General features: G+C 37.9%; 1 protein-coding gene across 1 annotated transcript; it reads left to right on the top strand.

The window, feature by feature from the left end:
- On the top strand, window positions 1-26490 carry LOC134533706 (lysosomal acid glucosylceramidase-like). Its single transcript, XM_063371269.1, has 10 exons — window positions 1-148; window positions 3862-4056; window positions 5291-5432; window positions 9494-9647; window positions 10342-10499; window positions 14977-15205; window positions 17387-17531; window positions 17950-18020; window positions 24972-25267; window positions 26260-26490. The coding sequence occupies exons 1-10, from the start codon at window positions 34-36 to the stop codon at window positions 26357-26359; spliced, it is 1605 nt and encodes a 534-aa protein (XP_063227339.1). The 5' UTR covers window positions 1-33; the 3' UTR covers window positions 26360-26490.

Below are 26490 nucleotides of genomic sequence, written 5' to 3'. Positions count from 1 at the left end.
GATAAGATCGCGAGGGGATACCGGGGGCGGCCAATGAAGAAGTGGGTGGGATATAAGGCAGCGGGCCGGGGAGGAAGCGGCTCTGTGATTCGCGCGACTGCAGAGATGACGTGGAGGTTCCTGGCGGGGCTGCTGTGCGTGGGCGCGGGTGAGTGAGCAACCGCCGTGTCTCATGAGTCCGTGGATGCGCGTGGACCTCGCTCTAACCTCCTTCTTCAGTAACATTGATCATTGTTCAATATTTATAATACAGGCTTTTCAAGCAGGCTGGGATGTATATATACTTTACAGAGTCTGAGAGACACGTAAACAAACCCACACGGAAAATATTTTAGTTTCTTTCTGAAACTATTATATTATTTACTTTGAGGCAGACTTTAATACTGTTCCTTTTACTGGTTGTATTATTTTAAAATGCCACACATATTTCTAAACGTTGCATAAAATGCAGCCTAACGAGATAAAAAAAAATCAAAATTTAATATTTACGTTTACACAAATTTTTTATTTTAAATTGGCGTTGTTAAATTACATATAAGATTAACCAAATATTTAATTGGAAGGTTCAATATATTTTGTTGATATATAAATAAAGTAAATTAAATTATTTAATTCCTCAGCTGTAGATGAGAAACAGGACACCGCGGGACACAGCGAAGAGGCGTGGAGAAACGTCAACAGACTCGAATGAAGTTAGTAGACTTACGACCATCTCGACGGCACGGTGGAGCCCGCAGTTGCATGGGTTTGCATCAGCCGTTATAACATGGCGATGGCGAAGAAGAATAAAAAGAACGCAGAAGTAGGCATTTTGGTGTTTAGCTGTATCAAAAATCAGCCGAATAATTCAAATTAATACCAGTAAGTGACTACACTGCGTACCAAATCTTCTGCATAGAACACGTGAAATGGCGTCGGTGACAAAGATCAACTGGTGGTGACGATGGTACAACAATTCTAATGGCCGCGCATAAAGATCCTCCCAGAGACGAGGAACAATGGAATGATACACAAGTGTAATAGTGAAGTCAACGCATAATTGCGAGTGCAAATTAACTTTGATAGTTTTAGAGCGTAAGGGGGAGTACAGCCAAAGGCGATAAAGTGAACCGTGAAAAACCTGTTTTAGAAGACATAGCACACTGCCAGGATGCTGCACGGCTACAGACTCTTAGCAAAAGACTTAAACGAGAGGAGTGGAAACAACTTTAACATGGGAAAAGTACAAAGATCGAGTGTTGGAAGTGGATGTTTCCGGGGTCGAGAGAACAAAAGGATAAGCCTGGACCAGCACATGAACATGAGCTTACGACGTCTAGCGACGGAAGACTTGAAGAAAGAAAAATGTAAAACACTTAAATTAGAAAACCCACAAAAACTGCAAATCAATAAAATTCAATTCAATGAAAAATACAAAATTTTAATATACCATAAATTATCTAAAAGTGGCAGGCACATAGTACACTCTCATTCAAAATGACCAGTGTTCACATCCATCTAAAACCCACTATTATGGTCGCCGTTATTTCCGCTATCCTCAACAACTAAAATATAAATACATGCAATTGTTTGTAGAACATTGTCAATTATATCTTTAATGGCCCCTCTGTGATGTTCCATAATGGCACATGATGCCGAATACACAAAGAGGTATTTCCATGCCAGGAGACCACATATAGGATGTGCTGCGCTTTAAAACCAACAACATAATTTGGAAATTGCTAAAGACATATAAGAGGCGTATATTTATAAAAATAATGAAAAAAAAAATATAAGGACCGATTGCCTATTCCAGTGATACACACATAAAGCAAACCGTAAACGTAGGAGAGTGAAGAGACTTAAAATTAATGTTTTCATGATAACTATAACATATGAAACACGTGCTAAATATTCTCTAAAGTTCCTTTCACCTCTTTTATTTTCACTTACTTTTATATTTATTGTGTATCGAGTATTTCATGTGAGTCTCCACTATGCGTCCTTTTTTCCTTTCATTTCTTTTTTCTTTTCAAAAGCTTATATGTTTATTTGTTTGCACTTCATCTTATTTTTTTCGATTTGTAAGTATGTTTTTTTTTTCTTATTCATTTCGTCAGTCTGTTTACAGCGAATACCTGTGTGCATAATAATGAAACTAGTATTAGTTTCCTGCCACTCTACTTTGCTTATTTATTTTTTATATAAAACTTATTGTTTTGGTATAAATTTTAAATATACCTGTATATGGATATTTTAAAAGCTATAAATTGTAGTTTAAAAAATATAACATGCCATGGTGCAAACTATGCATGCATCTAATGCATGAAATGATACTTGTATACACTGTATGTGGGAACCTTTTCGGAAATAAATTATTACAGTTGAAAGTGGCAGTATGTGAGTGGAACGAATGTAATTAGAAGGACGATAGTGGTGTGCCCTAATAGAGGCTTTGTAAATTACGACACTCGGTCAATAAATGTAATTCATCAATCACTACTTTGGAAATAGATCATGCCTTGTTTCGCTCTGAGGGCCCCTGATGGAATTAGATATGGCCAACAGTGGCGTGCTCTATCAACAACAGCTGTCATTAGTGTGAACAGTCAAGAAAACCTAAGTAATACAAAAACTCTCGCTCCCTAGAAGCTTTGACATTACATGTGACGACTCCTTGCAGCAAAATGGCAAGCTTAAGCAGTTAACCACTAGCGAAACCCAGCAGACTATGCTGAATCAACATGGAAGCCCTACTAGCTAGCTAATTTTACAAGCATCAGCTATTTATATTTAACATGGCTATGGCTTCCCTAGAAAATTACAAAGTCGTTTAAATTATAAATATTCCTTAATACAAACTGATAATTGATCTCAATCTAAGGGTCTTGTTTTTGGAACGCATTGTAAACAAACGCTGCAATCCGATTTTATAAATATATTAAATATTTAAAAAAGGTTGGGCCAATGTTATACTACCAACACTTCGGAAGCTATGTGATGTCTTACAACTTGGCTGAGAACAACAGTTAAAGCAAATTTCAAATTGTCCACAAGTATAGACGATATTGGGACAGGACCATAATTTTAATTCTTTGGTACACCATAAATTGGGGTATGGCATACAATAATTTATGACATGATATTTCACCATGTATTTCACCATAGTTTTCGCCGCGTTTAATATAATTATGAAACACTGTATTATAAATATCGACAGTGCCGGAAAACTGATGAAAACCCGTTCCCTTCCCCTACTTAAACTAACATATTATTTAAATTAAGTTATATTTGATATTAACATAAGTTTGTTTGTTCTGAGAAATAAATGTGTATTGGTGTTATGTAATATAATTTATACATAAAATTAATTCCTAAGTTAGCTTTAAAAAACTGCAAAAATCTATAAGTTTTTTTTAGAAAAAAAGATTATTTTTGTCTCACTAGTATTTTAAATATTGATTTAAGATGCGCACCATTCAAAAGTCTGTGTCAATTGATGTGAATTTATATTCCGCACGCATAAAAATAATAAAAATAGACAGATATCAATAAATATTTAAAAAAAAAAAACTTGCTATTATAATTATGTAAGTGCGAGATAACAGACTCATGAAATTTTAGGACATCAAATAATTTTGTACACGGACTCATGTCGTTGGATAGCTAATCAATATTTGATGTCACTCCACGGTTGAACCCAAAATGTCTTAGTTCCGGCCTTCAACAAGATTATCTTTAAGTCTTAAGAGTAATTGCCACTAAGGATTTGACAGAGTATTGAGTTAGATGAATATGAAAAATTGTCCAAAAAATTAATTACGTATTCAAAACTGTGATTTGACTCGTATTAGGTAGAGCATGGCTGCATACCTGTTGCAGCGCTATCGGCGCAGTACAAGCCATGCTTGAAACGGAACTACGGTGCGAGCAGCATCGTGTGCGTGTGCAACGCCACGTACTGTGACACGGTCAGGTCCATCCAAGCATCGCAAGTGTCCGGCGGCAACTTCATGCACTACGAGTCGTCCATGGCTGGGCTCCGCCTGCACCCCCAGGAGGGGAAGTTCTCCTCAGGTGCGTGGGCGCTGTGTACCCTGTTTGCATTTCACCAGAGCTGCGTTCACGTTACATTGTGAAACACGCTCGTGTTTAAGTAGCGTTTCAGTTATTGTATACTGTTACTTATGTATTTATCACATTACACAAATACAAAGCCCTAGTTAGCTCAAACATTAGCCAAATGTTATTTACTAGGGAAGAATTAAAAAGCAATTCATGTTATAAAATAATTTTCTGCTATAGACATAAAAACTTTTAAAACAAAAACTAAACCCAAAAATACATACACTTGAAAACTCGGATTCGATATATCGGATACCGACTCACAATGTAGAGAGGCAAGCCAAAATTATATATATTTGACTAAGAAATGTAGGACCTAACTGACCATTTATTTAGGGTTTAGAGAAATTAAATGTAGCAAAAGGCAAATTAGTTCGTACTCCTTAAGTTTGCCAATGATACAAATATGTTTGTGACAAATTCGTATGTCCTTTCTTATGCTGGTGTATATGGACTGTAAGATAAGTGAGCCATCGACCAATAAATTAATCTGGTGTTCTTCAAAAATTCTTCCTTCTGACTTGTGCACAGATCATATCACCATAACGTATGAAACAACTCTTCTCAAAGTAAGGCTCATCCATTTCAACATTAGAAGCAGAGACATAACACTAATCGAGCCATTTATTTATGTTTCAAGTAAGAATATATTAAAATCCACCGTCTACTGAAATATGTTTATGGTGGTGTCTTTCAGACTAAATTATTACAGAAAACATGGTCGAGATGAGAATCAAAACCACCATTCCCCGAACTATAAGTCAAATATAACTGCATAACTTAAATTGGGAAAATAACTGCACCATAGCTTAGCCAGCTTGTAAAAAGATTGTTTTTTTTTTAATTCTGATGGTGGAAACTGTTGAATTGTTAATTTTAAGAGTACCTACAATAACTTTTCAACTGTCAAAAAATCTTCAGATTTCAGTATTTTCCTTATACAACATATCTGTCTTCTATTAAACTACAAAAGCGTTATTAACCTGTCAGAAATTTTCATTCCTAAATGTAGTTCCATCTTGCAACATTTTGAGGCGAAACAAGGACAATGTTGATGGTAGAATACAAGTTTCAAAAAGAGATAGGGCAAATTCCCATTTCATATCACACTGTATGCACTGTATGCTCAATACGAACATATCACTCCCTTATGACGGGAGCGAGCACAGTTGCTGGGGTGTTACAGCCGCCGCCAACACGGTGATTGTGTTCACCGTGCAGCCGTCCACCACCTACCAAGAGATGCTGGGCTTCGGGGCCGCGCTCACCGACTCCACAGCTTACAACCTGTACACGCTCAACGAGAAGACACGGGAGATGGTCCTGCAGTGAGTAACGTCACAGGGTAACTCCTGGCAACTCCCTCGTTTATAACTATATTCACGGATTATCCTCTCTGAAGCTCCATAACTTAATTAGCCTAACTGTACATAATATATGCCTATGTAGGTGAGAATAATGTAGTATACGAAACACGTAATGTTTTCTGAAAACAATTCTTTGAAAGGTCACTTATTTTTCTGTGATTTTTAGAAACAACCTGTTCAAAATTTTGTATGTCAAATATATATGGGATTTGCATGTTGTTTGTGCTACAAAATATCTCTTATCCTTTCTAGTTCTAGTTCATTATTTGCGGGTTTTGCTCACTGTATTTACTGTGAAGGCTTCTTTGGTTCAGTAGGCTGCACCAGGATCCATGGCCACCTCAGGATCTTTCTCTTTTCATTTCTTTTTCTAACCCTCTACGCCTTGAACTTTACTCTTTCTTATTCCTGCACCATGCCTGTTCTGTGGTACCTTCCCCTGTGTCCCTTTCTGAACAAACAAGAATTCTTAATACCACAGTGCCTGTGGGCTTATCAACTGGTCTTAAAACTGTTCATCAAATTTTGCACTCTTGGCATTAAAAATAAGAACACAAGTATCTACATCTGATTTTGAAAAAATGTTAATTGAATACATGATATTTTGGTTTACTACTTTTCTCCATCCCTGCACATCCTCTCTTCCCCCCAAAAGTCCATTCTACTACTTAAATCAGAAACATTTGGGCAACTCTTGATGAAATTTTGCAAACTTGATGTTAAAAATAAGAACACAATTACTGTCCATAAAAGATTTTTTTTTAATCTTCTTTACCCTGTGTTCTTACCGGGCAAAGCCGGGTAATTCAATTAGTATTAAATAAAAAAAGCCCGAATATGTGATATTTTTATGTATACCTTATTTAAAACTTAGTTATCTCTCAGTCTGATAAATTTCTCGATGGCTGTGTGAGTAGTGTAAATTCGCCGGTTCTGATACAATGTATTTCTTATAGGACTACAGCTTGATGGCTTGGTGGCTTGTTGGCTTGCCGATCGTAAGTATTCGGTCATGTTCTGGCGTGATCGCATCTCGTAGACTATGATCAGGAAATCGGTGGCCATTTTATATGACTCTATATCTGCCATCTTGGAATTAACTATTTTGAAAATCTGTAATTATTTAGCTACAAATTACAAAAAAATAACAAAAAATTATTTACTTAAAAGTATTTAGTTACTTAATCGATTTCTGTCCTCGCTTCGATTTCCAGCGAGAATAAACTTAAAATTTAATAACAATTTAAATGAAATTATTATAAAAATCTTGCTTACATCACAGCATCCCGCTTTAATCAAGATGTCATTGTTGCTCTTTTCGTTATGCCCGCCATCTTGAAAATTCGTAATTATTATCTGATTTTAAAGAAGAAAAGTTTTTAAATTTATGAAAAAATAATCAAACAAATTTTAATTTTAAAATATACCTACGCAGTGGAATCTTCGGTTTAAGCCTGGCGAAGTCATTGGATTAAAAATGAAGACAAGTCGTTCCTCCATGGAAGCCACTGGCAGACTAAATTCCACCACTAATGCCAAAGCAGATATTATGTCAGCTAGTATGTCATGGCAGCCACCTTGGGTTGTTTATCTTGTTGTCGTCTGTTGGAGGTCACCATCTTATTTTAGTCTACTATAGGGCACTGTCCCCATATTAGTTTAATTTTTTCCCTATAGAGCACACAAGTATTTATTACCATGGCGTCCACCATAATTTCAGCCAACTTTGCATGGTAATAAATACTAATGTGCTCTTATGAGCGAAAATTAAACTAATATTGCGAGAGTGCTCTATAGCAGACCAAAATGAGATGGCGACCTCCAACAAATAACAATAATATGGAGGACCTAAGATGGCTGTCATGACGACGTACTAGCTTAACTAATATCTGCTTTGGCATAGGTGTTGGTAGGTTAGTCTGCCAGTATTTACCATGGAGGAAGTATCCGTTGTCATTTGTATTCGATTGATCTAGCCAGGTTTGAACCATAACCTTCATGGCAAAAGTTATCTTTTTAATAAATGTTATAAATTTATTTTTAAATGTTTAAAGTATATTACATTTAAATCGGATAATATTTACGATATTTCTTTAAGATGGCGGGCATAACGTAAAAGAGCAACGGTTATATTTTGATTCAAGTTGGCTGATGTGATGTAAGCAAGATTTTTATTAAAATTTTATTTAAATCGTAGTTACTAATTTTTTTATTAAAATACTTCAAGTTAAATCTTGCCAGAAATCGAACCGAGGACCAAAATCGATGAAGTAACTAAATATTTAAAGTAAAAAATTTTTTTTAATTTTTTTTTAATTTCTAGCTAAATAATTACAGGTTTTCAAAATAGTGGATTCCAAGATGGCGCATGTAGAGTCATATAAAATGGCCACCGACTTCCTGATCATAGTCTACAAGAGGCGAAATCGCCCGAACTTGACTGAATCTTTACGATTGGCAAGCCAACAAGCCATCAAGCCATCAAGCCGTAGTCCCATAAGAAATACGTTGCACTAGAATTGGCTATTTTACACTACTTGTGTGGTCAAAGACGTATATTTTCCATACAAAAGGTCCAAGCTTTCATGTTTCGAATAACCTCCCTTTCAATGAATGTTGCATAAAAAATTAAATTTAACATTTCTATAAGTGTCATAACACTGGTATGTAATTGAATATCGACCTTAAGTGCATGACACATAACGATTACGGCACTCTCGAGGAAAAAAATTGAAAAAACAAATATGGAGAACTTTTTTCAATCAAGATTGCTACCTCCTGCAAAAAAAAAAATTATATGGTGGCTGTGATGTCAACCAAAATGGGGGACTCCAGCAGACGAAAACAAGATGGTAGCTGTAACAACAAACTCGAATAAAGTGGCTGTGATGTCCAAATCCATTATGGTTGTTGTGATGTTTGAATCCAATATGATGGATGTGATGTCAAAATTTAAATGGCGGTACAATTTAGAAAAAATAGTGGAAAATTCTAGAAAACAAAATTATGGAATCCATGATGGCAGAATCCAAGATGTTTGGCGGGGTCAAGATCATTTAAAATGGATGCTGGGGTCAAGGTTAATATCAGATGTCATGGCTACAATCATCTAAAGTGGCCACCATGACATCACAATCCAAGATGGTGGACCATCTCCTTGGTTTCGGAGCCTTGAACCTGATGCTGGACCATCAGTCCTATGCTATATATATATACATATATATATATATATATATATATATATATACATATATATATGTATATATATATGTGTGTGTGTGTGTGTTTTGTGTATATATAAAAGCTACTGTCAATAAACTGAATGCCTGAAAAACAATACTAAACTATAGTGTACCATAGCCAAATCAGGATGGTGTATCAAAGTTGATAAACCATAAAATTTGCTTGCGGGCATTCTTACGTGGCTAATACATCATTCAAAATTATGAGGTAGTTAACAACTATCAGCAAAGTGCTAGTTTGCAAAAATTTCAGTCATCTTATTGTAGAGTTCACAATGCAAACACTCATCTTGCTTAAAGGGTAATTTTAACATAAAATGTCCATTTTTAAAGTTCCACAAGTTCGGCTATGAAAACACACTCAAGGCTCCATGCTACTGCGTAGTTGGCTTGATTTAAGGTTAGTTATAGAAACCAAAGTTTCTGTCATTTATTTTTATTTTCATAATTGAGTTTCATTAAAAACATCACCTACTTAAATTAAGAGATTGCCTAACATGAATAGTGACAAAGTGCTTCAAATAGTTTACTCTTTGAACTCATTGTCATTTTGTTTCTAATTCATTACTAAAACTGTAGTAGTAGGTATTATTAAAGTAGACTATGTTATGGGCTTTATAAATATCTGTTTTATCTCTGCCGTACCAGTTTTCAATAACAAACGATTAAATGATGCTGTGATGGCATAAAACCTGTTGAAACCAACAAGGCATTTCTCTCCTTCTTAACGAGGACGTGAGCCTCCCAGGACATGCCACTATAGCCAGTCGCCCTTCGCAGAACGTACTTCGGCGACGGCGGCTCCGACTACCTGTTCCTGCGGGTGAACATGGGCGCCTGCGACTTCTCGCTCAGCTACTACTCGTACGACGATGTGGCGGGCGACACCGCGCTCAGCCACTTCAGCCTGCCCAAGATCGACGTCGACTACAAGGTGCGTGCGGCGCCCGCGGGCGTGGGACATGTCCTTCCAACTCCAGGACCGAGTCGTCAGAGGCTCCACGCACTGATATTTACATTTATATTTTATTTTAAATACGCACATTAATTAATACTTCAACTTTTATTCTTGACTTTTACTTCGATTCTTTAAATTAAACTATACTCTTAAAACATTTTGTGGTTTTGTTTCAGAACATGCAATGGAAGTTATAATTATTCTCTTATTTTTCGGAAAACATCAAATACATGTGAAAGGAATCATATATGAATAGTAAATTCATTTCCCTAATTTCTAATAGTGTCATTTAAAAATTCAAAAATTATATTTATGAACAATTTTTTTTACAGATTATCCAATGATCTTTGTAAATATGCGGTTATCGTCGTGAATTTTCGATCATTGAATCTACTCACTTTGAACATAAACTCAAAAAAAATCGTTTTCAAGCATTGACAATGCCTTTAAAGCTTGTTCTGGCCACATGCACGTTCACCTCATTTACAACAGAACACATGACTCGGAAGTCGAAATATGGTGTTTTTATAAACAAAGATTCGGTCAACTCTAACAACGAACAACCCTTCTCTCATTTTTTAATGCGTTTTTCTTCGTTGTAAAGTCCGTGAGCTGACTGTACTTCCCTAGAGTGCGCGTGTACGTGAGCCTCACACACTATCGCCCGCAGATCCCCATCGTGAAGCGCGCCTCGCAGATCCGCGGCCAGGCCATCAGGCTGTTCGCCCAGCCGTGGTCGGCGCCCACCTGGATGAAGGACTCGGGCACCTGGTACACCGGCTCCTTGCTCGAGAAGTACTACCAGCCGTGGGCCAACTACTTCGTCAAGTGAGTCCCGCCCTGCTCCCGCTCCACCTGGTCCAGGGGTCAGATCACCCAACACGCTCTCCGCTCTTTCCAGAGAGACGCAACATGTGTTTTCTCTGTATCTTATACGATAAAAAAATTTGAGATAAAATCGAAATATGTTATTCACAAATTCAAAATAAATTCTTAAAAATAAAGGCTACTAAGAAAAAAACCATGTAAAATCTAAAAAATATAATAGTATACTAGTAGAGCTCTACTGATAAAACAAGAGAAACCTAAATAATTTTAATTAATAAATTATTAAAATAAAAGAAGCAGCTGGGTGAGTGCGGTGGTAGTTGCCAGCACTCAGGTCGAGGACTTGCGCTGTGATTGTACCGCTCGATTCAGTTCGGCATTTGTTGTGTGCTGTGGCAGCGCAGTGAGTTGTAGAGCCTTAAAGTCCTATGAAAAGAGCTGCGGTCTGCCGACCCCTGCCCTAGTCAGTCAGGTGTAGAGTAGTGGCAGATACAGATCCCCGTGGAGGTTGGTGTTCCGAAACTAGCATTCGTTCTATTTTACAAAAGTTAAATTAGTTACTCGCCGGTAGCGAACTGAAGGGGAGGAGTTTAGACCCTCAAGCATTCCCTTTCTTTAAATTGTCATTGTTGAAGAGAAGCACTGCCTAAGATTGACGCTATACATTTGTGTAACCCCTTGCACGTGTTAGTGGAAATTATCAATATATGTAACCTGATTCTGAAAATGGTTATTGATTGATATGTGAGTCGCATAGGTTTAAAGTTTTATAGCTTTTTTTTTAATAACGTAGGTTTTTCTTGAAAATAATGTAATATATTTTGTTGCTTAAAACTGAAATACCAATGCCTAACAATTTATCTTACGACATTGTAATCAGACTCCAAAATTTCGTAAGTTCATCGCATTCTGGTAATAGCTCAATAGCTCAAAATTCACGTGCATTTTAAAAATATACATAAAAATTGGCTGAATAAGGTCCAGGACAAGAATGTGTCTAATAATCTAAACACACTTACAATTCTTCCTAAACGTTTAGGCGTACTCTAATAAAAAAAATTAAAAACACATAGGGTGATCATTCTTTTGAACAGATACTACATTTCCATAAATAAAATAAGGCCTATCATATTAACTTTGTTACTCATACGAGACGTGAATCAATTATACAATTGGAAATTAATGGAATTGCATAGGCCAATATCCAAAAGTGTTATTATTCCTTGAAAGTAAGTAAAAGTATTTAATGGAAAGAATATGAAACCTACAGTTGTTCTACGTAAAAGGGTAAGCATCAATGTTGCGTCCAGGGAGAGGCAAGGAGGTCTCCTGCCCCCTTCCTAAGTTAAAATTTTTTAAAAACAGTATCAAAAGAGAAGCAAGGGGCTGTAGTTAAAAAAAAATCGTAACAAATCCTCACTAAAATATATTTTTATTTTTTTAATAAATATTGTTCTTTATTTTGTTATCGTTTATAAATATATATCAAACTCGGTCAGCCACCCCCTCCCCGCCGCCAAACCACGAAATAGGTTGAATTTCGACCCCCCCCCCCCCTACACCAAATTCACACACACAAACTGTTTTAGCTGAATACGTTCACGGTATGTATAAAATTGTTTGACACATTTCCATTAATCTTATAATTTAGCAAATACAAAAAAAAAGCGTTGGAAATACATCGTAAAATGCGTGTATAGAATAGAATAACTTTGTTGGTTAATGCATGATCTTCAAATATACTTGGCAAGTCAAAATAAGATTGCAAAATGACAAGACTAAGAAGTCACATGAGTATTAAAATAGCTTATATATGCTCCCTAAACAAAAAAGTATACAAAAAACTAAATTTTAAAAAAATACTTACTTATATTATATTAAGATAATGTATTTAATGTCAGTAATAAAATCAAAAGTCGATAAAAACTTTAAGTTTTACAAATAGTGTCAGTTTCAAAGTTTAAAGTAAAAAAATTAGCATATACACCCCTATCATACCAGAAATTGCAAACAAATAATATAATTCGTAAAGAAATGCAGTCTGTATGATATTGAATTGTTTCTAACGCTAAAAAATAAAAAGTATAATTTGTTATTGGTTGTGTTTGCACATTTAAAGATGCATACAGTGATACCCAACATGGAGTCTTTTAAAACTTTATACCATTTACTTTGTCATTTATAAGAATGAAAAATATGATATAATAGTAATAATGTATATATACTACCTACACTTTACAATATATTATTATTCAGTTAAATTTCACTTAATTATATTTAAATTTTTTTAGTATATTGTAACAAATCAACACACATTATTTAAAATATTAACATTTGTATCTTAAAAATAATTATAAATAACAAATACAAAGCTTTTTTATCTCCATTAGCAACTCAAATCAATTATTTAACCTTACCACTGTTTTTAAAATATATTCTTTATTTGGACACAACTCTGTTACGGTTTTCTTTAATTACTGTCTATATTCTCATGGGTTTAAATGTGCAAACTCAATTAATCGCTTTTCAATAGTCATCTGTGATTAAATATTTTCCCCTTTTTTGAATTATAGCTTTTAGGCCCTAAAAATTCGATAAATAAACAGTATGATTAGTTTCAAGAACGCCTTGCATAACATATTAAAAATATTATTTTTAATAAATTAATATAGTTTACATAAAATAAAACGGCTGATAAGTAATTTAAACCTGCAATATTTATATATATCATTATGCTTTATAAGCTTATCGCTATAAAACTATATTTTCTCTTTTTACCCCCTTAGTAATCGAAGTTAGAAAATTGGAAAAGACGCGCGGTACCTAACTTTTCATACATATAATTACAGCTCCATTTATTTTATTTAGTATAATTGTCATTGTGCATTTTTCTTTGTAAAATCAAGCCGACCCCATCTTCACTCTCTTAGGAGTGGAATTTTGTTGATGGTAGAAATTATTTTTATGTTTAATATTTATACATAATATATTACTTTCCGTTTCATTGACTTTGGAATTTTTTTTTATTATAAAACCCCATTAACCATCTCTTCATCCCTTTAGATGTGGAAATTTGGAAAATATTTTATTATCTGTTAATATTTATTGCATATTAATTCTATCCATCTTTCCTTCCACTGTAATAGCTTCGGAAAATCATTTATTTTTGGAAACTTAACTTGCCCTTGCACACCCTTAAGGAATTAATTTCGCAAATGTATACAGCCTATGTGTTAAATTATTTTCTAGGCTTAATTTTTACCATTTTCTTCCAAATTCATTGACCAGTTTTTTTTTATAGTTTTACAAATCATCATAAACATTTTAAAAAATCATTTTGTTTTGTTTTTGTATCACTTTGATCACCAAATGTACCATTTATAATTCTTTTTCCCCTTTGTACAAACATTATTCTGTTACTGATTGATTAAAAGTATAGATTTCACCGCTAGGCAGTAGTTTCACATCGGAAGTATACATAGGTCAACATTAACTGATGTCTGGGTGTTAACCAAACCTGATATAACAAATCCCTTAGAGTCAATGCATGCATAATCCCAAGACAGGGAGGTCAAAAGTGTGAAGTTTCATTCAGGAGAATTTTTGAACCTAAATCCGAAACCCGAGTCAATTTGAGAATTGCTCTGATCAAAATTGAAATAAAATATTGATACAATCGGTTTGCGTGCATTAAAGTCCAATGTCCGAACCCAATGCTTTGTTTACTCCGTGCACTTAAAAAGAATGAAGTGGTGATGGTTTAAAGAGAATTAAGTTGTGCTGGTTTGAAGAGAATGAAGTGGTGCTGGTTTAAAGAGAATGAAGTGGTGCTGGTTTGAAGAGAATGAAGTGGTGCTGGTTTGAAGAGAATGAAGTGGTGCTGGTTTGAAGAGAATGAAGTGGTGCTGGTTTGAAGAGAATGAAGTGGTGCTGGTTTAAAGAGAATGAAGTGGTGCTGGTTTAAAGAGAATGAAGTGGTGCTGGTTTAAAGAGAATGAAGTGGTGCTGGTTTAAAGAGAATGAAGTGGTGCTGGTTTAAAGGGAATGAAGTGGTGCTGGTTTGAAGAGAATGAAGTGGTTCTGGTTTAAAGAGAATGAAGTGGTGCTGGTTTGAAGAGAATGAAGTGGTGCTGGTTTAAAGAGAATGAAGTGGTGCTGGTTTAAAGAGAATGAAGTGGTGCTGGTTTGAAGAGAATGAAGTGGTGCTGGTTTAAAGAGAATGAAGTGGTGCTGGTTTGAAGAGAATGAAGTGGTGCTGGTTTGAAGAGAATGAAGTGGTGCTGGTTTGAAGAGAATGAAGTGGTGCTGGTTTGAAGAGAATGAAGTGGTGCTGGTTTAAAGAGAATGAAGTGGTGCTGGTTTAAAGAGAATGAAGTGGTGCTGGTTTAAAGAGAATGAAGTGGTGCTGGTTTAAAGAGAATGAAGTGGTGCTGGATGAGCTCGCTCCTGCAGCTCGTGGTCACGGGGTTTTCCGCAGGTACTTCGAGGCCTACAAGTCGCACGGGGTGTCCTACTGGGGGCTGACCCCCCAGAACGAGCCGTCCGTGTCCCCGGAGGACTACCCCACCATGAAGTGGACGGAGCAGCAGCAGAACACCTTCGTGGGCAACTACCTGGGCCCGGCGCTGCACCGCGCCGGGTTCAGCGGCCTCAAGATGATGGCGCTGGACGACAACCGCTGGCACCTGCCCGCCTGGGCCGATGCGGTGAGTCGCCCAGGAGCAGGTGTTACCTGGGCCCTCACTAACCCTTACACTCTTCACTCTTCCTTGTAGGCGTGCTTTGATATATACCACCTGCCCCGCCCCCATAACCTGGCCTATAACTACTTATGAGAAAATCTCTACTCTTGATGATGGCAAACAATTTTACTATATTATTTTCTTTTTATACTTCTGGAACCATAAATTTGTTAACTGTGTTGTGTACCACTTGCATTATCCTGGTGTTTAGAGCACATAGTCACCGCGTCAAATTTCCCTTGGCCCTGAACATATTGAGGCCGGTCCACCTGGGCCCAAACACTCACTGCAAGCACCAACTCTTGTAACAGAATCACGAGGTAAACACTTGCTTGCCCATTTCCATGTTAAATGAAAAGCACCAGAGGAAATAACACAGCATTGCGATATGGTGCGTAAGAGAACGAACGACTACAGTACTTGAGTTCCACTCTCTACAGTAGCATAGTAATATTGTTAGTTAAATAGTAGCCTATCGAAATTTTTATTATGACATAATGACGCCAATAAACGATCGTGAAAATTATTTTACAGGCAATGTCAGTTCAGTCTTTGATAGAGAAATGGTCGGGAGAGAAAGTCTTCTCACCTTTTCATGAATTCACTTAAACTTTGAAAGCATAGCTAATTTAGGCACAGGGATTGGCAAGGATAAATAGAATTAACGAAAATATAACTTAAATGAATTGCCTTCAGATACCTAGCAACTGTTCTGTGTCTAACAGGTGATAAAACTTTTAAAATTCTAAGGACTAATTAAATTAACATTTTCAAGTAAATCAGCCATTTCAGTTTCTTTATTTGGTAAAAAAATTTAACATAAGTATAGCGAAAATGTACAAGATTTTGATGATAGGTGTAGAAAAGTTTGTGAAAATATGGTCTAATAGTTCGATGATCCAGAAAAGCAGAAAATCTTACTGAATGAGACAGAACATAAATTATTAGCATATTTTATAGATGGGCTACAGCACACGATGCGTCCACAATTAAGGTATACGTTTCCTCAGAGCATGGAAGAGGCAGAGAATATGTTAACACTAAAGACCACAGAAAGTCAACATGGACGTAAAATAAGATTTGATAGTTTAGTTCGCTTGGCTTGTCAAGTGTATATTACAGCACAAAAGAAAATTCTTTTATCCCGATAGTTGTCTAATTTTTTTATTTTTTTACATTTTTATGACAGCTTCTTAAATGATACTTAAGCCCCTTTTTACATTAACCCATTCAGTTGTTATGATTTGGAAACAGTTGTAGGGTCGCAACAATTAAATCCACAGATAAATACCTCACAAATATCCCCGCACAAATTGAGAAAAAGTGTTCGCTTTTATGCTCCAAAGTAATTTTTACAGAGAGTAGTGTTTTTTGTGAGGTCAAGGAGTAAGACTATCCATGCTGTATCCCCATGCTCACTCAAGGTGTTGAAGTGCCGAATCACATTAAAAAAAAAATAATCCTTTATAGAAAATAATGAATGTGTAAGTTGCATGGACTACATGGTAAAATACTAGAAGTAAAAAAATGTTGTGATAAATAAATTTTGGTATCAAATCAACATACGTTTATAGTGAGAAGCTTAAAGTGTTGTAAAACATTGCCATATATACTGAAGATGTCAAGAAAATGGCACAGTTGCTACGTTTCTGGAGCTGAGATCTGTTCCAGAAACTTCGCAACTGTTGTGTCTGAAGAAACCTACTTTGCTCATCTGTGTTTTCGTCGTGGTGTCGCCAGAATATTTGTTGAATTTCACCGCTGGGTTTGCGTGTTGTCGTTTTTCTGTGTTTGCTGTTCTTTCCGCAACTGTATCGTCGTTGTCAGCCCAGTGGGTTCATTTGTGCTGTGATATTGTTCTAACTAAATCCTTCCACGGAATTCTCTGTGCTGTCTGTGAATTTATCATTTGACATCAGCTGATTTTCGCTAGGTTTTCTGTGTGTGTATTCATATTTTGTTTGTCCATTCTTCGGGTTTACTCTATGGTGCACAGAGTAAACTAGCAATGGCGTATGTCCTACATAATGGTTTGAATCAGACTTCTTCTCTCTTGGCTGTCTTTTAAAATAGAAAGAGTCATCTATGCATGGTGCTTAGGGCCTAGTGCTGAGTCTGCTGCTCACGTCCGACATGTTTGCGCAGGTGCTGAACGACAAGACTGCCGGCAAGTACTACTCGGGCGTGGCGGTGCACTGGTACACAGACGACTCCGCCAAGCCAATTCTGCTGACCGACACCCACAACAGGCATCCGTCCGACTTCCTCTTCTACACCGAGGCCTGCAATCGTGAGTCCTGCAACTCCACTCCAACATTCCGCGAATCCTTATGCTCTGTAATACCCATGCAGTCTTCATGTTCTGTAGCCCTGGGCTTTGTGTTTCTTGTGCCTTCGGTCAAAGCAGAACAACATCTGCATTTAGCTGAACGCCCAATTATGATAGTGTTCAACTCTTTAAGAATAATTTTATGTCAAAAAGTGTTCATATTCGCCTTGCCATCCAGATAATAGAATAAAAAAAAAGTTATTCGGTGTAAATAGCAATGTTTGATTTATAACTAATTGTTCGCAACACCTAACCTGCTGCTAATGTAAGCCACAATTTGAATTACAGTATGTCAACTACAGTTGTATATACTACGTATTGTATAGGAGAGGGTGATAACTTACCTGGGACTGTAATAACATCGTCTTTTTTTTTACAGTGGTGAGGGTGGTGGAGAAGGACTACGGTGACTGGGCTATAGGAGAGAAGTATGGCAAGAGTATGATGGAGGTAAGTTCCCCAATTTATGTGGTTTAACACTATTTCCAAGAGGCATTAAACTGTAATTTATTATAAACGACTAGATTTCATGCATACCTAATTTTTCAAATTTTGTAATTTCTGTATTAACTTTCACCACTGATTGATGTCGACTGTATTCTGACTAGTACCCCTCACAACTCGGATAAATTTAACGGAGTTAGTAAGAAACTTTAAAAAATGTTGTGATTCAATGGAATTTACAAAAAAAAACCTGCTTAAAATATTATTCACAAAAACATAAGGATAAGGGGGGTGCAAAATGGCTATCTCACTAATGTAAAATTTTACAAAATAATGTCCTATAATCTTTGTTTCTATTCAAGATAATGTAATGAAATTGGCAGATGATATTGTTTCATTTCTTGTTTATTATCTGGTATTGTTTTATACATTTTGCCATAAGTTATAACTAAAATATATTTTAATGCAATTTTTTCTTTGTTTCCTTTAAGTTATTTTATGACAACATTATTTATCCTATATTTACCATTGCAGATCCACTTTACCAGAGTAATGTCACGAATAGGTGGGACTATTTATAATTTCGTGGCATAAGCAGTTCTTGAGAAAATGGGAAAGTTTTGCCAGGAAAAATACTTTTTTTTCAGAAATCGAAAATATTCTTAAAACAACCTCACATCACGTCGTTAGGGCTCGAAATTCTATCGTTCAAGACTTCTGGACCTGCGGTCGTAAAGTCTTGTGTGTTATTTGAATGTCAACAAATAAAAATAAATAAAAATTGGCTTTAAGATTTATATATCAAAATGTAGCTGTTCCAAATGATGAAAAATGTTACCCTTACACTTTTTCACTCAGATGATTATTTCGGCCTTAATCGAAAAAGCGTCACCTGGAGCTATAACGTTTTTCAATGGTTACCTGGTGATGCGCAGGGTCCAATTTCATTCATTCATATAATCATCTGTATTGTGCAGATCGGAGGAAATCTTACATCGGCGACAGCCGTGAAACGTCGCCGTAATTTTAACAATGTTTTTAAGCCTCGCACACGGAGTTTTTGGGTCACTAAACGCCTGACGACCAGAGCTGTCGTCAGACCAAACGCACTTCCCAAGATGGGTCCAATAATCTTCCAGCAAGGTAATCTTTATCTTAATCACCATCATCCAGACGAAGTCTCTTCCTTCTACTCGTTGATCTTGTTTCTTCTGGAATATTTCATGCAATGATCTCTGCTTTGGTTAATCAATGTCTATCTAATTTATTTATTGTCACTTCTTTATTTCAACCAGTCTTCGTTCCATGGTGTTTGATACCATTTATTCTGCGTGCATTAGTTTCATTGAAGAATATAACAGCATAATTTTCCCCAAGCTTAATAGTTTTCAGACCCACAGTATATGTTTGGGCTCCCTAGTTCAGACTAAATTGTTAAAAGACTCATTTACAGTATGAGTTTACCCTGTGAGGCACTTCTTCCGGAGATCAGACTGTACCTGAACTATATACAGGCTGTATCAAAATTCATGTTACAATGCTTGAGGGTAGAAAGCTCTTATTATTTGCAACCATTTTTGCCAATAAACATGTTGCCGGAAACGCGTAGTTAAGCCCCTGTAGCCCCAGAAAGAGTCAGCGTAGGCAACCCGTTGGGCTTTGTGCGAGACAGACGATGCTGTGGTGAATTACGTGTTTATGACGCCGGGCAGCGCTCGAGTGGACTGTACGATGTCGAATGCTGACCCCCGCCCCTTTTTACTTCCTTTGGTGGCGCCCTCACCTCTTTTCTTCCGCGCGCCATGCCATAGCACTGCGCAGCGTGACATCGCAGTGTCGCAGTGTCGCAGTGTGTTTTTATATCACTGGTGGTCTGTCGTTGACTGTTCTGTCGTACAAGCAAACTCGTGGTGTCATTTCTTTCGCTGTGGTTCTGAGGCGACGTTTTAGTGGAGCTCAATGTAGTACACGTTTAGTGAGTACACGGACATGCTGCTTGTTTACGGGGAAGCTAGACAAAATGGACGAGCCGCCCGTCGTCTGTACGAAGAACGATATCCGGGTCGTAGAATTCCAGCTCACACCATGTTTGCAAGACTTACTCAGCGAATGCGTGATACTGGTACATGTGCCATCACAAGACCAAATGCTGGTGCTCCACGCAGGGTTCGTACTCCCAGTTTTGAAGAAGATGTACTTCAGAGATTTGAGGAGAGTCCGGATACAAGCACAAGGGCTGAAGGTTCCGATATGGACGCTGACAAAATGGCTGTTTGGTGAGTTCTTCACGAGCAACTCTTGTACCACCTTCAAAAAGTGCAACACATGGGTCCAGCGAACTATCCTCTTCGCATGACCTTTTCTCATTGGTACATTCGAAGAGTATTGAGGAACCCCGAGTTAGCGGTTTTATTCAGCGATGAAGCCAAGTTCACTCGAGACGCTATTCTCAATTCGCACAACAGTCATGTTTGGAATGATGTCAATCCGCATGCAACATGTGTTACAGTTCGCCAGGAACTTTTTTCAGTTAATGTGTGGGCCGGTATTGTTGACGGCGTACTCATCGGGCCTTTTTTTCTTCCTCCACGACTTACCGGCACCGGATACCTCCACTTCCTTCAGAACGAACTACCAGGTCTTCTTGAAGAGGTTCCATTGCATGTCCGACGTGTGATGTGGTAACAACATGATGGGGCACCACCTCATTTTTCCCTGCAAGTGCGAGAGTATTTAAACCAAACATTTCCAAACCGATGGATTGGACGAGCGGGCCCTGTCGCATGGCCGCCAAGGTCACCGGACCTAACCCCGTTAGATTTCTTTCTGTGGGGTTACGTAAAAGGGCTTATCTACGCTACGCCAGTAGAAACGGTAGAAGAGCTTACACAGCGAATCATTGAAGCGTTCGAAATCATATGGTCGACTCCACACATGCTCCAGCTTATCCGTGAAAACATGATTCGCCGTTGCCACCTCTGTGTCGCTCAAGGTGGGCGTGTTTTTGAGCCGTTGCTTTAGGCTGTCACATTGTTAAAACGTATGCAACAATTTCAATTTTGTGAAACAAAGCCGAAGCTGTGATTGATTTCAGAGTGAAATTAAAATCTGTGTCACGATTAAAACGGTTATTTCTCTACTCGAACGCCCGCCCGCACATCCACTACATAACACTCTCCAACGGGTTGCCTATGCTGACTCTTTCTGGGGCTACAGGGGCTTAACTACGCGTTTCCGGCAACCTATTTATTGCCATAAATTGTTGCAAATAATAAGAGCTTTCTACCCTCAAGCGTTGTAACATGAATTTTGATACAGCCTGTATACTGGCTTTATCACTTCTGGGATAATGTTGGTGAGGGGATTCTGAGAAACTGTCTCTGCTGCTTTAGCTTTGCGATATTTTCATCACTTAATTGAGCACAAGTTATGTGATGTAGCTTGACGATATTTTGAATAATTTTGCCCACACTGAATTCCTCGTTCCCCCAGGTTATTCTGATGGATCGGCTACAGTATTCACTAAGCTGATTAATTTGTTTGTCAGTCAAAATCTCCTGATAGTTTTGCCATCTGAACGTTTTTTCGAAGAAGATATCTTACTTATTTTATCGTATTGTGTGTACATTCGATTCCGCATATGACATATACATTCTAACTTCTTTGGTTCCAAAAAAATCAAATTATCGGCTGTTTAATACTGATTTGAATGAACTGGAGTCGTCATCTCTAAATGAAGAGAGCATAAGGAACCTCTCGATGTTGTTGATGGTTCTGTGAAATGTTTACAGCTAAAGCTCTTTCTGTTCCTCCACTGGCCCTCTCAGTTTAATTCTGACTTTTATGTCCATACAGTCTCCTATTTTCATCACTAATTCCCACTGTACTACATCCATTTCAGTGTGTTGACAGTACTTCCCAGTACCAAAGGTTGTTGCAGCTGCACAAAATATTTAGATTGGTATTCCTTTTTTTTTCTGTCATGATCCATCAAAAACTATGAAAATGTCTTTGTTGCCATAATTTTATTTTACTGCTTCCTGTACTGAAATGTTCATTAATTCTTCACAAACGATTTACATAGCTTCCCCTAAAATATCACTGCATTTTGAACTGTTATAAAGGTAGGGGGAGGCAGATTCAGATGATAGCACACAAAGCTTTCCCTGTCAATGCACCTAAGCCCATAAAATAATCTGACATTAATCTCAAAAATTTCACAGTTTTTAAATATTTCGATGTCCGGAATTCTTTCTTACTGTCACAATTCCCACAAGAAATGTTCAAAATGCAAAAAAAAAAAAAAAAAAAAAAAAAAAAAAAACATTTCTTTCGAGATCATTTTCATAAATATTTATCTAGTCACGTGTATTACAACACACAGTATCATTCAATACTGAACTAAATATACTTAAATCTAAAATTATATTAATATAACCAGAATTATTTTCCCTGTACACTTACTCAGGCTCAAGTAAGTTTCTTCTGGGTAGCACTTGGAGGCGCAGTCCATCTCATTATTTCATTTTTTGTTGGCTCTAGCATCACTTTTTTTTGTGCTGAAACAGCTCTGTAGAACCTATTTCCCCCTGTTTCTTATTTTCTTGAAATTCCGTTTGTTGCAAGACAAAAACCCTGCAGAATAATTTTGTAAAAACAGATTATTTACATCACAAAAACTATGCTGTTAATGAAACATAAAGTACTGTTTTTACCGCATTGGATATCAAAAAGGAAACAAAACCATAGCAACCAGTTTACCAATCTGGAAGCCAAAGAGAAAACAATACCATAACCACATATGTATTAAACGCAATCTTTACTATCATTCAAGGCAAATCACAGCCTTTAAGAACAAATTCTTTCCGTCTTTTAACTTAAATGATCACCAAAAACTTAAACAATTGCTTGTGGGGTAACATAATAAAATATGTATTAAATTTCTTATAATCAAATCATCTTAGTAAAATATACACCAAATTAAGCAGAAAACCATAAATACCGCTTCTTACACTTCACTCTCTCTTGATGGCTTGTGTAACTGGTGGATCTTTTAGTTTCAAAGGGCAAAATAATGGCTCAGATGTTTTCGTCTAGATATAAGTACCTCTATGTTTATTTAACTTTTAATTACTTTCACTTAGAATTATAATAATTGATAAATTGGTTGACCTATATATTAAAATTATTAAATTATATTAACACGTATTTAAAATTACATTATCTAAAGAATGGGCCGGTCCTAATTACAAAATTACCATTATGTTTCATTGGACATAATTAAAATAGAATCAGAAACAATAAACAGTTTAGACTGACCAATCCCAGAGTTGGCACTTAGCGATTAAAGTCCCAAAAGAAAAATTTCAGGTGTTCCGATCTTTTCAAATCGTGATTTAATGTTTATACAGAAGACATAAAAGAGCTGGAGGACTGGAGGTTTGACGTTCGCTGGCCGAAGTTGAGCTGCTCACGAGGCGTCAGGGCGCCTTAGTCGTCCTGATTGCTGGAGGAAAGACTTGAGGGTGGTGTTGTTAGGCCCGCATCCGGCCCTTGGACCCTGCCTGTGAACAGGTCCGAAACAAATATGTTCAGAGCTGGTTCACAGAGAGTTAGCAAAATAGGCAGAAAATGCCTTCTAACAACGATGATGGTCGGGGAATAAAGTTTGTCAAAAACTCACCCTAGAGGGAGATGGCTTCTAGCGTCAGCCAGGGTGCGGAGCTCGCGAACACGCGGTTGTCGCGGACGTTTCCATGATTTAAAAAGATATAAAATATTATGAAGTATTATTAACAAAGCATGACTACTCCTACGAGATACGTAGACTGACTAATAACTAACTAATAATAGTTGTAGGGACCACATCCCTTTCCTAGCTGAATACATTTTTGAACAACGACCAGAGTGAAATATTTATTTGCGGCTCGCCGACGATGCGGTGTGGTCCGTCTACTCTCGCGGAGCGAAGTAAATTTGGGGCGGCGGCGACTGGTAATTAAAAGACGAAGTCAATCAAAAGACAGGGGGAGACTTCAGCTTCCAGACCGAAAGGTTCCGAAGATTTCCGAGGGGGTGGTCGAGAAATACTGACTTCGATATCTCGAAGTTGGTGGTACTGGCCGATGTCAGCGCGACCTACTGAGGGGTGTCCGAAACAAGGAGAGATCGTCTCACACGAGGAGACTACTAAAGCATTGGGCTTATGGAGTGGACTAGTGCAGCGCTCTGGTGGCTTGGAAATGAACTACCGGGCACTGTTTGTTGCATGAGGTGCCAGGGGCAGGCGTTTAGCGGGTTTTCAAACACCCAGGAGAAATAACTCTAAACTCTGCCACGAGAGGGCAGATGCGATACATTCGGAGACCAATAGGTGTCCTTGAGATTGGACCGGGGTTGACGGCTGGCCATTGAAGTGGGCCTGGTTCCCTGGAAAGTCTGTAAGGGCGGATGGGAAATGTGCTGCTTCCAGTGGGAAACACTCTTGGCAGGAGTCCGAAGCGTGCCGAAACTTATGTTAAGGTGACCCGCGGGTGTGCCTGAAATCGCTCGTGTAAGCCTGGATCTCAGAACCTAGCTGCTCTAATAGCTTGCAGGGCGGAGCACTTCTTGTCACGGCTCGGAGGAGAATTACAGGTGACGGACGTGCACCAAGGCGGGGATGTGACGATCGCACTTGCTGGGTCATTAGACGGTTGGCAAAATTAGTTTTTATGCTGGGAAAAGATTTGGGAGGCTGGCCTGACAAAGATTAAATGGGAGTTTACAGGAGGCGGAAAAAGTTTAAGTTCTTGCAGCAAAAAATAAATGACATGATTTTTTCAAAAATTAAAATTTAAAATAGTGCCAAAAATAGCACACAGTACGTGACAAAAAATTTACCAAACCACCTTTCATAGCCACTAATAAATAAACAAGTCGTTGTTAGAGCTGCTGAGTCGTCGACCTTGTTCTCAGGCCTTCAACAACTGGGTCGGCGGCTGGACCGACTGGAACATGGTGGTGAACCTGGAGGGAGGCCCCATGACGAAGAACAACAAGACGACGCAGTTCGGCTACAACGCCGCCATCATTGTCAACAGCAAAACGAACGAGCTGTACAAGCAGCCGCCCTACTACTTCCAAGCGCACTTCTCCACCTTCGTGCCGCCCGGCTCCAGGAGGATCGGCATGACGTCCGTGCACAACGGCGGGCTCTACAACATCGCCTTCCACACGCCCCAGAACCGCTACGTTGTCGTGCTCATCAACATGTGAGTCGGCAGATGGATCTCGCGCTTGTGGGAGAGAACCCAAACAATCCGGACTGTTGCCGAGGAAAGTCCGGACATTTTCGCTCCTCCGTATGAAGGTCATAACATTTATCTCATTGCTTTATTGTAGAAAAAATAAAATATTGATAATCTTTTACTAGCAGCAAAAGCTACAGCTGTGCCCTTCTTAACTTTTGGCTTCATACCCTCTCGTCTATAATACATCTTTATGCTTCCCCTGTATTAAACACATGTGTGTATTTTCTTGAAACATTAAACAACTCAAAAATATTAAATACAGCAAAAATTAAGTAATAAAACAGAAACAATCGTTATGAAGGCACCTTCAAATAAATACAAGTGTGCTACATAACAATGTTGGATAGCAGCAGTATGTAAATGTCGGTCCTGAAAACAGGCATCAGACTGTTGATGGACATTGTCGGTCAGCCATCGTGGATTGTGACTGACAATCTCCATCCACAGCCTGAAGCCTGTTTTCCGGACCGACATTTAGAAACAACTTAAAGCTACAAGAATTTTTGCGAGACAATCCTGGTGTTTGTCACCCCGTCCCAATGTATGGCATAAAATATGTACCGTTAGAAATTAGTTTGTTATTTATTTTACGATATCAACAATATGACAAAGTAATTTTTTTTTTCTCTTAGCGAAATTTCGTCTAATTGTATACAAAGTTGTGGTAATAAATGAACCTACAGTAGTTAAAATTCCCTATAAAAGCGAAAAATGTTTTTTCGCCCGATGAAAATCAAAAATTAACTGAATACTTATTATTGTGTCACTCCATGTACTAAGTATATTTGTTGCAAGCCCACAGGTGTTGATGGCACAGAGCTGTAGACTTGAAGGGCGGTCACTACTGGTAGAGAGGTGGAGCGGACAATGTCCGGGATTGCGACGCAGCACGCGGGCTGGATGTGGAGTCCGTGCGCGGCCCGGACAGCCAGTGACGCTGGTGTGTGTTCCAGGGCCCACTCGCACGCCTCCACGGTCATCACGCACGCCGGGAAGGGCCACATCAACCTGGTCGTGAGCGCCAGGAGCATACACACCGTCGTGTACTCCTAGTTCGCTCGCCTGACCTGCTGTGCTGCGGAGATCAGCGCTCTCTCAGAACTGTGTATCGCTCAACAACACCGCAGAAAACCAACAGATACCTAGTTTAAAAATTTTAAATAAATAAATATAATAACATTGTA

The sequence above is a fragment of the Bacillus rossius genome, chromosome 7, assembly GCF_032445375.1.
Source record: "Bacillus rossius redtenbacheri isolate Brsri chromosome 7, Brsri_v3, whole genome shotgun sequence".
Lineage (NCBI taxonomy): Eukaryota > Metazoa > Arthropoda > Insecta > Phasmatodea > Bacillidae > Bacillus > Bacillus rossius.
Note: the sequence above shows the minus strand (reverse complement) of the source record. Positions and strands in the feature narration are given on the sequence as shown.

Bases quoted from the DNA above. Each gene is read 5' to 3' on its own strand.
- LOC134533706 (XM_063371269.1), top strand. From the start codon at position 34: ATGAAGAAGTGGGTGGGATATAAGGCAGCGGGCCGGGGAGGAAGCGGC. The intron at 10,500-14,976 runs GTGAGTCCCGCC...GGTTTTCCGCAG, and splicing joins TGGGCCAACTACTTCGTCAA to GTACTTCGAGGCCTACAAGT. The intron at 15,206-17,386 runs GTGAGTCGCCCA...ATGTTTGCGCAG, and splicing joins TGCCCGCCTGGGCCGATGCG to GTGCTGAACGACAAGACTGC.